Genomic DNA, 12,767 nt, shown 5'->3' on the forward strand with positions numbered 1-12,767 from the left:
TAGAGTATTGGGTAGTGGTATCCAAAATTAAAGGCCACACTAGGTGTTTAGAAGAAATGTTCGGAAATAAACTAAAGAATTGTAAAGTCAGTAACTTAACAGAAGAAGCGTGATTTTCTGCACATATCTTGTGCAGATATCCTATATCCACGATTTAACACCATAAAAAAGGACAGAGAAGACGTAACATCTCAGCATTCTTACTTTTATACCAAGAGAAAGATTGTGACTGTTGAAGAAGGCCCCCATCGGGTTTAAGGTGGATCTAGTTTTTCACTAGGGGTAGTTGTACTGTTTCACTATTTCTACAGGGGTTTGGTTGATGTACAGTTGACCTTTTGTTAGGTATATTTTTTAGCTAAGAATAATTAAGCTTTGTCTTCTTTATGTCTATTTTTAGCCATATTGTTGACTGTAATACGTGATTTTGTTCGTAAGGACAAATTCTCTTACGGATTATTTTTAAAAACAATTTTAGGAGATTACTGATTAGACTTGTCGTACGGTATCCTTTGCATTTTCCCCTGGCTTTTTGGAAGTGCAATAAACTCAGACTTCAGCCATTCTGTTGGTATTTCTTCAGAGTCGTATATGTTGTTGAGTATCTTTGTGATTATTGCTATTGATTCATTATGCATTAGTTTGAGTAGTTCTGCTTGTATATTATCGGGACTTGCTGGCCATCCTTTAGCTCTGTTATTGCAGAACAAACTTCCTGCTGTAATATTCTCTCGTGTTATCAAATGTGTTACCTCTTTGGTCTTCAAATAGTTTCTCTAGGTTTGTACATAACTAGGAATAATAGCGAATGATGAAGATGACATAACATTTATGACTAAAAAACTGATCGAGAGTACACAAAATGAAGTTTGAAAACTTCTTTTTCTTCTTCTTTCTCAACCTTAGTGTCGTTCAGGGCATTGGATGTAGGGTTCCGCCTCTTACCAATTTCTTCTATTGGTGGCCAGGTTCTTCATGTCTCTTATTTATAGTCATGTCTCTTTTTTCACCTTTATCATGGATTTGGTCCATCTATGTCTTCCTCGGTCTTCCCTTTCTTCTTTGTTTCCCATTTTGGCAAGTTTGAAAACAAATACTCATAAAACTGAATATTTCTTAGTTGATGAAGAACCAAAAGATACAGTTGAAAATGAGGAGGCCTCGCTTACGAGGAATATAAATTACTTATACGAGACTAGCTGAAGAAGGTAGCAGAGAAAAGGTGTTATATAAAACATGAATATCAGGACAAGTCGACGAAAAGCTATACAGAAGCTAAATTGTATATTATAGTCAAAACATTAGAGGGGCAATAGAAATAGACTTATATATAGAATATATTGGAACCCATTACAACATCTGGGATGAAATGCTGGCAAATAGCAAAAAGAAATAAGGATAGGAATCCTGGAAATGCATTGCAATATTCCTTCATTACAATTTTATTTAAGTTTTACGTTTCTCGTACAATAACAACATATTTGAATGTTTATCAATATCTTTCTAGAATCATCTGATATATTGACAGGAAACCATATTAGTAACTAAAAGAGAAACCAGTTAATACCAAAACAAGCGATAAAACAAACCTACTTTTTAACTTTTAAACTATTCTTTTATTGTCTAAGGGTCAAAATGGTGTAATCGTTAAATATCTTTCTTTAGAATCAACACTGCTTATTATTTTATTAACATTTTGATTGATGATGAGCATTATACAGAGTGTTTGGTAAAGAATGGGCCATAGCTTAACCTTAGATTTCTGAGCTTAAAATATGTCGATTTAAGCTAACTTACCTTAGTACGAACGTTGATAATAATTGAAAAACAGGGTGTCAAAATTAAACTTTTATTTTATTTATTCTTGAATATTTCCTGACAGGCATGAGCTAACAACACAAAATTTGGCAAGCGGGAGTTTTTTGGGACGAGAAATCTAAATTCGCCACTAAAAATGATGTATTATCCAGATGGCGCCACATACGTCTTTCAGCGCTCAGTTAATAATATCAATTTTTTTATCCCCCACTCTGCATACTTTTTGAATCAAAATTTTTATTCTCTTAATATTTTTACTTAAAAAAGGTATACTACATTCATCTCGCTAAACTTAACCGTTTTCGTAATAAACGCGTTTTAAATCTGAGATGCAACATAATTTTTTGCATATCATCATACACCCTAAAAATAAACTTAAAACCATAATAATTGTGCAAGTTCTCATATTTATGTTATTGCATCACAGATTCCATTAGAAGAAATTTGTGGTACATTTTTGGAAATTATTATGGCTTTAAGTTTATTTTTTGGGTGTAACTAAGATATTATGTTGCATCGCAGATTTAAAATGCGTTTATTTCGAAAACAGTTAATTTTAGCGAGATAAATGTAGTGTACCTTTTTTAAGTGAAAATATTAAGAGAAATTAAAAAATTTTGATTCAGAAAGTATGTAGAGTGGGGGATAAAAAAATTGAACGTATTAAATGAGCGCTGAAAGACGTATGTGGCGCCCTTTGGGTAATACATCATTCTTGGTGGCGAATTTAGATTTCTCGTCCCAAAAAACCCCGTTTTCCAAATTTCGTGTTATTAGCTCATGCGTGTCAGGAAATATTCAAGAATAAATAAAATAAAAGTTTAACTTTGACACCCTTTATTTTAGTTATTATCAACTTTCGTACTAAGGTAACTTAGCTTAAATCGACCTATTTTAAGCTCAGGAATCTAAGGTTCAGCTATGGCCCATTCTTTACCAAACACCCTGTATAAAAAAATGATTGTGATTCTTATGGGTACGTGATACATTACACTCCGAGATATATCTTTTATATACTACTTTATACATTTTATACAAAAGACTCATAGTTAGTACCCATAAAAATGTTTTTTCTATAAAATGAATTTATTAACATTGCTTCAAAAAATTGACCGGCAGATTATTGGATACAATAGTTAATTTATGAGATACATTTAGATTTCGATTAGATATAGCTCACTGAACGAAGCGCTAAAATCGGCAACATTGCTTATTCCTCTATAGACCATTCCAGGTCACGTGAATTTGACAGCGTCACTGAGGGGCAAACATTGTGTTTTCAGTGCACTTTTTGTTTTGTCCTCGTTTTGGTTTTAACTGCAAAAATGTCAAATATTGGATATTATGACACTCTCACAGGGGATGGAAAAACCCAGTAAAATTAGAACATCGGTATTCTTAACTTACAATTCTCGTCGTTCTTTTGATCTCGAAAATACCTCGATCTTTAAATACGGCAAATATTCTAAAAAACTCACTTTATCTCCTTCACGTGTCCCGAAACAATTTAAAAGTGAACAAAACGCTGCCGTTTTAACGATATTCTTAAATTAAACAATGGTTTTCTGCATTAAATGTACCTACTTTGTTTAACAAATGATGTTTGCCCTTCAGCGGCTGTCAAATGACGTCACCTGGGAATGGTCTATCGTCGGTGATGAGGATGTAAATGGCGGAGGAGGACGGAGTGTTTAGAATCGGCGCGAATCAGCATGAATCGGCGCGAATCAGTATGAATCGGCGCGAATCAGCATGAATCGGCGTAAATCTCTTTCGTACTCGACAGCGCGCTGTTGCCAAGTATAGGGTGTATATTTAATTTAAAACCAAACAGCCTGTATTTCAGCTGGATGCGTATGTACGAGCGCAAGCTGAATAGTTTCGATTTAGCCCACAGGATTGCTACAAACGGAATCACTTTGACATTTGACAAGAAAAACGCTTTTTTATAGAGTTGCATATCAATGCAAGAAGTCATTGTGTTGCATATTTTTAACTAACAAAACAGAAATAGAAAATAATATCCAAAGGATGGACAACTGATTCTAGATCACAATTATCATTATGTTTGCATTATCTCTATCCATGGTCGGCTTGCCTTATTACATTTCTCCCCTTTCTACAATAAAACATACAAGTATTAATTCCCTTCATATGTATTGTGCAACGTTCTTCCTAGGTGTCCTGTCCAATTTTATTTTAACATGGCAATTTTTTGGATCACATCTGATCATTTTGATCGTCTTATTATTTCTTCATTGGATTTACGATCACTGAGCTTAGTCTTGAGCAATCTCGGTTCCATAGCTTTCTGAGCCACTTGAAGTTTGTGGACTCAACTTATGCTATCTTATTTTAGCATCAATTGCTGTTACAACGAGACTACACTTTAATAAATTTGTTCGTCATTTTATCCTTTTTTTATTCGTTGTTTTGTTTTGCTTTTAACTGGTCAGCACTTAGTTCCATACGTTACAGCTTGTTTTATATGGGCATTAAATCATGTGCTTGTCAGTTTATTTGCAATTTTTTAGTTACACGACACCATTCGACTCCATCTACTTTATCCATTCCATTCCTAACATTTCTGCATGCATCATAATATACATTTTTCCATTGCTATGTAATTCCAATCCTTAATATAATATATATCCATTATTTTTTACAATCATTTCACCATTCAAAGTCACCATCCTATTTGTATTCGCAACTCATCAAATTCTCATCAAATAAATTTTTTTAACACGATAAGTATAAGGGAAAATAAAGCTAAGGCACTAAAATTTTCCTCGCATTGGAATCATGCCAGAATATACATGCTTCTATTTTATTGACAAAAACAATAAAAATCGTTGTCAATAAGGTTAACGGGATCATAAGTGAGCAAGAGCAAAGTTTGAGCTACACGGCATTCACTTATATGTAGGATTCTACAAAGGTAACCTACTAATGCAAAGACAAATATCTATACGTATTTTTTGTCTGGATAATTAAGCTTTAATGCAACTAGTTGTTAGATCCTAGAATTAGGATGAATAAATTTTCGCTTAAAATTTGTCTTTTTATGGCATTTATAAATTCAGTGCTATTTTGATAAATTATTAAAGAGGAGAGGACAAATTCTGTAGCGACACGTCTCAATACCATTTTACCAGATGCTTTATTGCTTACTACTTATTAAGATAAAAATTGTTTTGATATGTGAGACAGAGTACAACACTAATCTTATTGCTAAATTTGTAAGCTCACTCTTTTTTCCATAAATAACCTTCCCATTCATTGCTACGATTTTTGTGAGTACTTTAACTTTCGATTGTGTTTGATAGATCGATGTTAGAAGATAGTGCAGATCTCCAACTTCTAACTTCTGTTAAATAAACTAACCAAACAAGGCGATGATTTCGACCCATTAGTTCTACTACAATTAAGATAGGCCGAAACTTGCAGACAAACAAAACTATCTGCGAGAGGTCATTAGAATAAGTAACAAATTTCAAATACTTGGATAACAGGCAATCTAGACCCAGACCTTGAACTAAGAACAGGGATAGAAATCACAAGATTAAATTTCTTTAAAATGAAGACTTCTCGCACCCAGAAACTGAAAAGCCCGAGAATAATAACCAAGCTTAGATTTGTCAAATAATACCTACGTGTAGGTGCTCTTGTTATATAGAGTAAAAGCTTGGACCTGCGTCGAGTTCTTTGAAATGGAAATATATCGACGTATGCTTAGAATCAGTGGCGGCTCGTGGCCTTGTAGACAGGGTCGGCAAGGTTTTTTGTCTCCTCATATAGGTATACCATCAAACTAAAAGGCTTAAATCATCATAGGAGATTTTGTTGTTTTTTGTTTTTTTTTATTTGATGTACTTGACATTCTCTCTTGTTTCATGGTGTTTCGACAATACGTGTTGATTCTTTTGAAACAAGATAAATCCCGTTTATTTGAGGCTTGAGGCAGAAATTGGTGGTAGTGGTAATAAGAAAATTGATGAACAGTTTGTTGTAATGAATTGCAGTACTTACTACATAGAATTATACATACATATTTTGTAACTTATCCCACTTTCTGAAAATATTTGGATCGGCATAATTTTTAAGTACCTAACTTGTAATAATAAATATCTTGGAAATTCTTTGGCGAAGGTAACTTTTAAATTTTGAATCGTCAAAGAGGTCAAAAATTTGCAAATCTTCAAAATTCGAAAAACGAGTATCTATAATCCGTTTAGGTGAGCTAAACTGGCAAGAAAAGACGATATTCTTTATTTTTTTACACGTATCATGCAAAACTAAATTCATTATATGCGCATAATAGTGAGTAAATAAAGCTTGTGATGCAATAGTTTTAACTTTTGCCTGGAGACCATTCAATTCACCACACATCACAGCAACGCCGTCATAAGATTGCCCCAGTTTGTCCTACCAATTTATTTTTGATATCAAAAAATTTTAATCTGTTCTTTAAAACACCAAAAATATATTCTGCCTTATTGCTTTTACTCACGTCTCTAAAACCTAAAAACCTCTCATAAATATTACCACGTAACGCGTATCGAACAACAATAATTGATAATTGTGAATGACATGATAATCAGAAGTTTCATCTACTTCCAGCGAAAAGCAAATAATGGTTTTCTAAATCTCAGATTAAATAACGTTTTTCAAAATGTAACTATTTGATTATAAGTATTAGTTCATTCTGTATTACGAATACACTTCGAATCAGAAAGTGTCTCAGAAAGTGTAATTTTATTAATTCTCTATAATTACTTTGATTTTTAACAAAATGCTTCGATCCATCATGTCCACTAAATGATCATTCCTGACAACTTAAAAAAATTACAATATCAATTAAACGACGTAAAACGACGTGAATATTTTTGACAATTTCTGCCGATGCTTCTAAACTCCAAACGAAACACCGACCGGCAGATTTAAATATGCCGTGCCTGCCGCTTAAAGCCTACGGAGAGAATGTATGTTCGCTTCCTCATCGACTTGTTATTTCGTTGAGTTTTACGTGTAAATCGTCAAGTTACGGATGAGTTGGGTACGGCTAGCCGAAAAGTCAGATGAATGGCTCGGATCATTCATTTTTTGAGAAGTCTGTTATGCGCAGGGATCACTTTAACGCTCGGATTGATCAAATTCTTTTAAAAACCATGAATAAAATTTAGTCTGTATTATCCGACAGATTTTTTTTACTTCACAGATACAAATATTAAAAAATCTATATATAATAAATGTGTGGGTCGGCACTGCCGACCCTGACCGGCCGCCACTGCTTAGAATATCACGGGTGGATCACATAATCTTAAATCTCAAGATCTTAGAAGTTTTGAGAAGAATGGGACAAAACAGAGAACTGTTATCAGTTACCATTAATTCCATTACCATTAATACCGTATAATTCGAACATATATCTAGACACCAGAGATATGAGCTCCCAAAAGTAATCATAGAAAGGCAGATGGAGGGCCGCAGAGGACCTGCAGTATTCCTTGTTAAAGAACATTCATGATTGGACAGATCTCAATATTAAGAAGTCTTTTAACGAATTGCTAAATAACATCAAACTAGTTATACAAAAGAAACCCACTTAATTCATTTAATAAAAAACTACAAGCGGTATTGTACTTTGTATTCGATTAAATGAAAATGACGTGTTCAATGTGCACGCTGGTCAAGGTAAAGGTGAATAACGCTACCCCTACTAAAGCGGCATCACCTCAGAAAGGCCTCTCCGATGCCTCATTTCCTACGGTATCCAAGATTAAAAACGAGTAAAGTATTCCCAACGTTATATCTGCGATTGGGGTCGGGAGGTATCGTCTCCGCCAGGTCTCCACCAGGCGTGACCTCTTTGATCTTCGGACATGAGAATGCCCTACTCCGGGAATCACATGTCCCCTGGATTTACTTTGTTATATAATTGTGTTGTTAAACGAGTTGAGAACAAAATTGCCCGCTCTCAAGACCAAGACTCTACTACTGGTCTCGTGGAGGCAAAATTTTGATTGGACGCGCTAGAAATGGGTTAAAATCATTGCTTTAATATTTCTTGCTTTATTTGATATGTTCTAACTATATGCGATATTTTATAACATAATTGTTAGTATTATTTGGTATTAATAATACTCTAGAACTCTAGATTATATTTTACTTGATACTTTACTTTAACTTGATCTATGTAGTAGCGGGGCGGATAATAATAATAACTATTATTATTATTTGTTTTTTAATTTGATGGCTCCATTAGTTGCTTTATCAGTAACACCACCAGTGGCCCAATATATAATATAAACATTGTTTAAAAAAGGATAGTTGGTCAACGCAATGAATAAATTTGTTTAATTCTAACTGTCTAACGATTAATAAATCCAAGTTGGATACGACCCTATTCATAACACCTCAACTCGTATACATATTAATAAAAAAAATTGAAGGCACTCATGGGAGTGCCGACAGAAGTGAAAACTTCTTATAGTAAATAAATTACGAGCTTAATGCTTTTTTTCCCATCCAAAAAGAAGTGATGCCATATACGTGATGCGTATGCCCTATGCTATTTGTGTATACATACACATAATTTATATACGTACAAAATTTATTTCAACGAAGTGATGACGGTCGCAAATTCAATACTTTTTCCCCATCCAAGTAGTGCACAACGTACATAAAGAAATTTTCAATTCAAAAATTTATTTCGTCGAAGCGATGACGTTCCCTAATTTAATACTTTTTCCCCATCCAAAATGTGCACAGCGTCCCTCAAGAAGTTTTCACTTCAAATATTTATTTCGTCGAAGCGATGATGGTCACGATGAGAGTCGCTAATTTAATACTTTTTCCCATCCAAAAAGTGCACAACGTCCCTAAATAAATTTTCAATTCAAAAATTTATTTCGTCGAAGCGATGACGGTTGCTAATTTAATACCTTTTCTCCATCCAAAAAGTGAACAACGTCCCTCAAGGAGGTTTCACTTCAAAAATTTATTTCGTCAAAGCGATGATGGTCGCGATGACGGTGGCTAATTTAATAATTTTTCCCATCCAAAAAGTGCACAACGTCCCTAAATAAATTTTCACTTCAAAAATTTATTTCGTCGAAGCGATGAAGGTGGCTAATTTAATACTTTTTCCCCATCCAAAAAGTGCACAACGTCCCTCAAGAAGTTTTCACTTTAAAAATCAATTTCATCGAAGCGATGATGGTCGCGATGACGGTCGCTAACTTTATACTTTTTTCCATCCAAAAAATGCACAACGTCCCAAAAGAAGTTTTCACTACAAATATTTATTTCGTCGAAGAGATGACGGTCGCTAATTTATTACTTTTACCATCCCAAAAGTGCACAACGTCCCTAAAGAAGTTTTCACTTCATAAATGTATTTCGTCGAAGTGATGACGGTCGCTAATTTAATAATTTTTCCACATCCAGAAAGTGCACAACGTCCCTAAAGAAGTTTTCACTTCAAAAATTTATTTCGCCGAAGCGATGACGATCTCTAATTAAATACTTTTTCCCTATCTAAAAAGTGCACAACGTCCCCAAAAGAAGTTTTCACTTCAAAAATTTATTTCGCCGAAGAGATGACGGTCGCGATGACAGCCGCTAATTCAATACTTTTTACCCATCTAAAAAGTGCACAACGTCCCTCAAGAAGTTTTTACTTCAAAAATGTATTTCTTTGAAGCGATGACGGCCGCTAACTCAATACTTTTTTCCCATCTAAAAAGTGCACAACGTCCCTAAAGAAATTTTCACTTCAAAAATTTATTTCGTCGAAGCGATGACGGTCACCAATTTAATACATTTTCCCATCCAAAAAGTGCACAACGTCCCTAAAGAAGTTTTCACTTCAGTAAATATAAATAAATCCTTAAATCCTATAAATAAAACCGTCGCGAAATAAATCCTTTTTCCCCATCCAAAAATAGGTTTTACATTTATTTTAAATTTAAATACTTCTATACAATTTATGTACACATACACATAATGTAGATACGTACAAAAATTTCGTCGAAGAGATGACGGTCGCGATGACGGTCGCGAAATAAATCCTTTTTCCCCATCCTAAAATAGGTTTTACATTTACTGTTAATTTAAATACTTCTACACAATTTATATATACATACAAATAATATATAGCATAAGCGACGACGGTTGCAATGACGGTCGCGATGACGGTAACGAATTCAATGCTTTTTCTCCTATCCAAAAAATCGCACAACGTCCCCAAAGAAGTTTTCACTTTAAAAATAAATATATGGAAGAATATATTTACAAATTGAATTAATGTTGTCATGCTATTATAAAATGTATAATGTATAGTAGCATGACATCAAATTCAATTTCTAAATATATTCTTCCATATATATTTATTTTTCTTAATATGTATGCGAGTTGGTATGTTATGAATAGGGTCGTATCCAACTTGGTGTCTATGCATTTTGAATTTATCTTAGTTACGCGTGACATTGCAACCCTGAAAGAAATGGTGCAGACATCTGGTGACTGTCTCAATAATTAGAATCAATATATTGATATTTAATACGTTAAAATAAATTATTTGGAATAAATCTCAAATAATAAATTTGGGATACACCACAAAGACGCTGAAAAGCGAAAACCTCGGTCAGGCGATGGTGGTGGCCCCGAATCGAATTAAATCTAAAGCTGTATTTCCTTAAATAGTTTAATTGACATAAATTTCGTAAATTATTACTTTGGTTTCGATTTTGAGTGCTTTATTATTTGGGAATGGTTATTTATGTAGCACTGAAATTTCCGCCATAAAAGTGTCATATGTATAGTTTAGCAGGTACCATTCTTCGCAGGTCATACATTTACGTATCCGTTTATCACTTTGAAGCAATGTACTTAATTGAAAATAGGGGAATCTGATGACATTAATTTGGTTATTCTACGCATAGAAAATAATCATCACCAGCCTAGTGTTTCTAAAATAATCTCTACCTCATGCACAGGCGTGAAAGTAACAAGACTAAGGGGAGGAACAGCAGCGAAACAACCGTGTCTGTCCTTAGCGGACCAGTTTTTTGTGCTGAGTTGCACATGTCCTCCTCACAAAAGCACATGTGACCCGTTCCGCTACTTTCCATCATGCACACATGGTCGACCATGAAGAGGTTGATCTGTAGTTGGGAAGTACACGTCCTTCGAACCACTTCATATGCTAAAAAATACAGAATTTCATTAGTTCTTGTTACTTTAATTAAAAAAAAAGGAAACATTTATGCCTGGTTGCACCAACAGGCCTTAAGCTTAAGACATGTCTTAAGCTCAGCTTACGAAACATAAGCTTTGCACCATTGAGTCTTAGATCAATTTTCAGCTTGCCACAATGGTTTGTCACGTGGATTGTATCTTAAACTTCCCCTCAGTTAATACGTGTTTAGATAAGAATCGAAAATTATGGTGCAACGTAAATGAGACATAAAGCGGCTCTATCCATAAACTTAGCTGGGCTAAGCTGGAGCTTAAGATTTGTTGGTGCAACCAGTCATTAAAGGAACGGTAGTAAGTTTTATGAAATGCATGGTATATTTTGAAGCGAAGCTTTTGTACTGGCGGTTAATATTTCTCTATAGTAAAATGCAGAGAAGATCGTCACGACACGAAATAGTTGAAAGAATCAATTTAACGACAAGGAGAGTGCATTATACAACATGTAAACATTTAATTTAATTTAGAGATCCGAAATAGTAGGAAGAGTTCATTTACTCGACGAAGGGAGTCATTATTAGGAGCACCTGGTGCTCAGGGTCACTGCTAAGGTACGTCATCTTCTGGAGTTTCGAGGGTTTTTGGCACTAAATTGACCCAAACAGATTACTCGGGAGTTTTTGGGGTCGATGAACACGAATATGACAGAACCGACTCTCGGATTGTGCCCAGTGTGACTGCTATGCCAGAGTACTCCATTTTCATCAATTTAGTGTCGGAAAGTCTTGATATTCTACACTCACCGGCACAAAATTCCGCCACCCAAAATTTTTTATTTTGACAAAAGTTTGACAATTTATATCTTTATTATTTGCTCTCCGATTTTCAAGATTCTTGCACCAGTTTGTAGGTACATGTATTGTTATCGTTTGGTATGATTCCGGTAACAAAAAATTATGCTTGCATGGCATTATACAGGGGTGAATGGAAGCGTTGTATTTTCTCCTAACTTTAAAAAAATAATGTGGAAAAATGGAATAGCTGATTTTGTTTCATAGTTCTGTCATATTATTCCGGAGGCATCACTAAAATTTTGCTTTTTGAATTATCCGAATATCTCTTTTCTTGTAAGAGCTGTACCTTTTTTTTGTAAATAAAAACATTGATTAACTCATAAAATAGAGGTTGGATTGATGAGATTACAATGGCCCCCTATTGAGCATTTATGGGATGAATTAAAAAAGGCTATTCGCCGTCATCCTACGCCTCCAGAAAAGTTGCTACAGTTATGGCGCTGGTAGAGGAATATCGGGCTATTCCCCAGGCAAGGATGATAACATATCTTTATTCGATGCTAAACAGATTGCGAGCAGTCGTTGCTGCAAGAGGTGGACATACCCGCTATTGAACTGTTTTGTTTTGTTGTTAATTTTGTTTTGTTTTGCTAATTTTAGTGCGTTTAATATTTTTAATTATATAAACTTTCAAAGCAGTGTTTTTATTTACAGCTCTTCCAAAAAAGGAGATATTCGGATAATTCAAAAAACAAAACCTTAGTAATACCTCCAGGATAATACAAAAGGAGTATGAAATAAAATTAGCACTCCAATTTTTCCACAGAATTTTTGAAGTTAGGAGAAAAACAACGCTTTCATTCACCCCCGTATAATGCCATTTAAGCAAAAATGTTTTCTTACCGAAATAATAACAAACCACATCAATACATGTACCTACAAACTGATGCAAGAATC

The 12,767-nt window shown here is 34.3% G+C and overlaps 1 protein-coding gene across 2 annotated transcripts in view; it reads right to left on the reverse strand.

Moving 5' to 3' along the window:
• Positions 1–1,855: 1,855 nt before the first annotated feature.
• The window catches only part of LOC114331135 (protein quiver), an 84,431-nt gene continuing 73,519 nt past the window's right edge, over positions 1,856–12,767 (reverse strand). For both annotated transcript variants that reach the window (XM_028280614.2, XM_028280613.2), the window contains exon 4: positions 1,856–11,026. In XM_028280614.2, the coding sequence (XP_028136415.1) occupies positions 10,803–11,026 (224 nt within the window). In that variant the 3' untranslated portion in view covers positions 1,856–10,802. The remainder of the gene's footprint in view (positions 11,027–12,767) is intronic.

This window comes from Diabrotica virgifera, chromosome 2, assembly GCF_917563875.1.
Source record: "Diabrotica virgifera virgifera chromosome 2, PGI_DIABVI_V3a".
Classification (NCBI taxonomy): Eukaryota; Metazoa; Arthropoda; class Insecta; order Coleoptera; family Chrysomelidae; genus Diabrotica; species Diabrotica virgifera.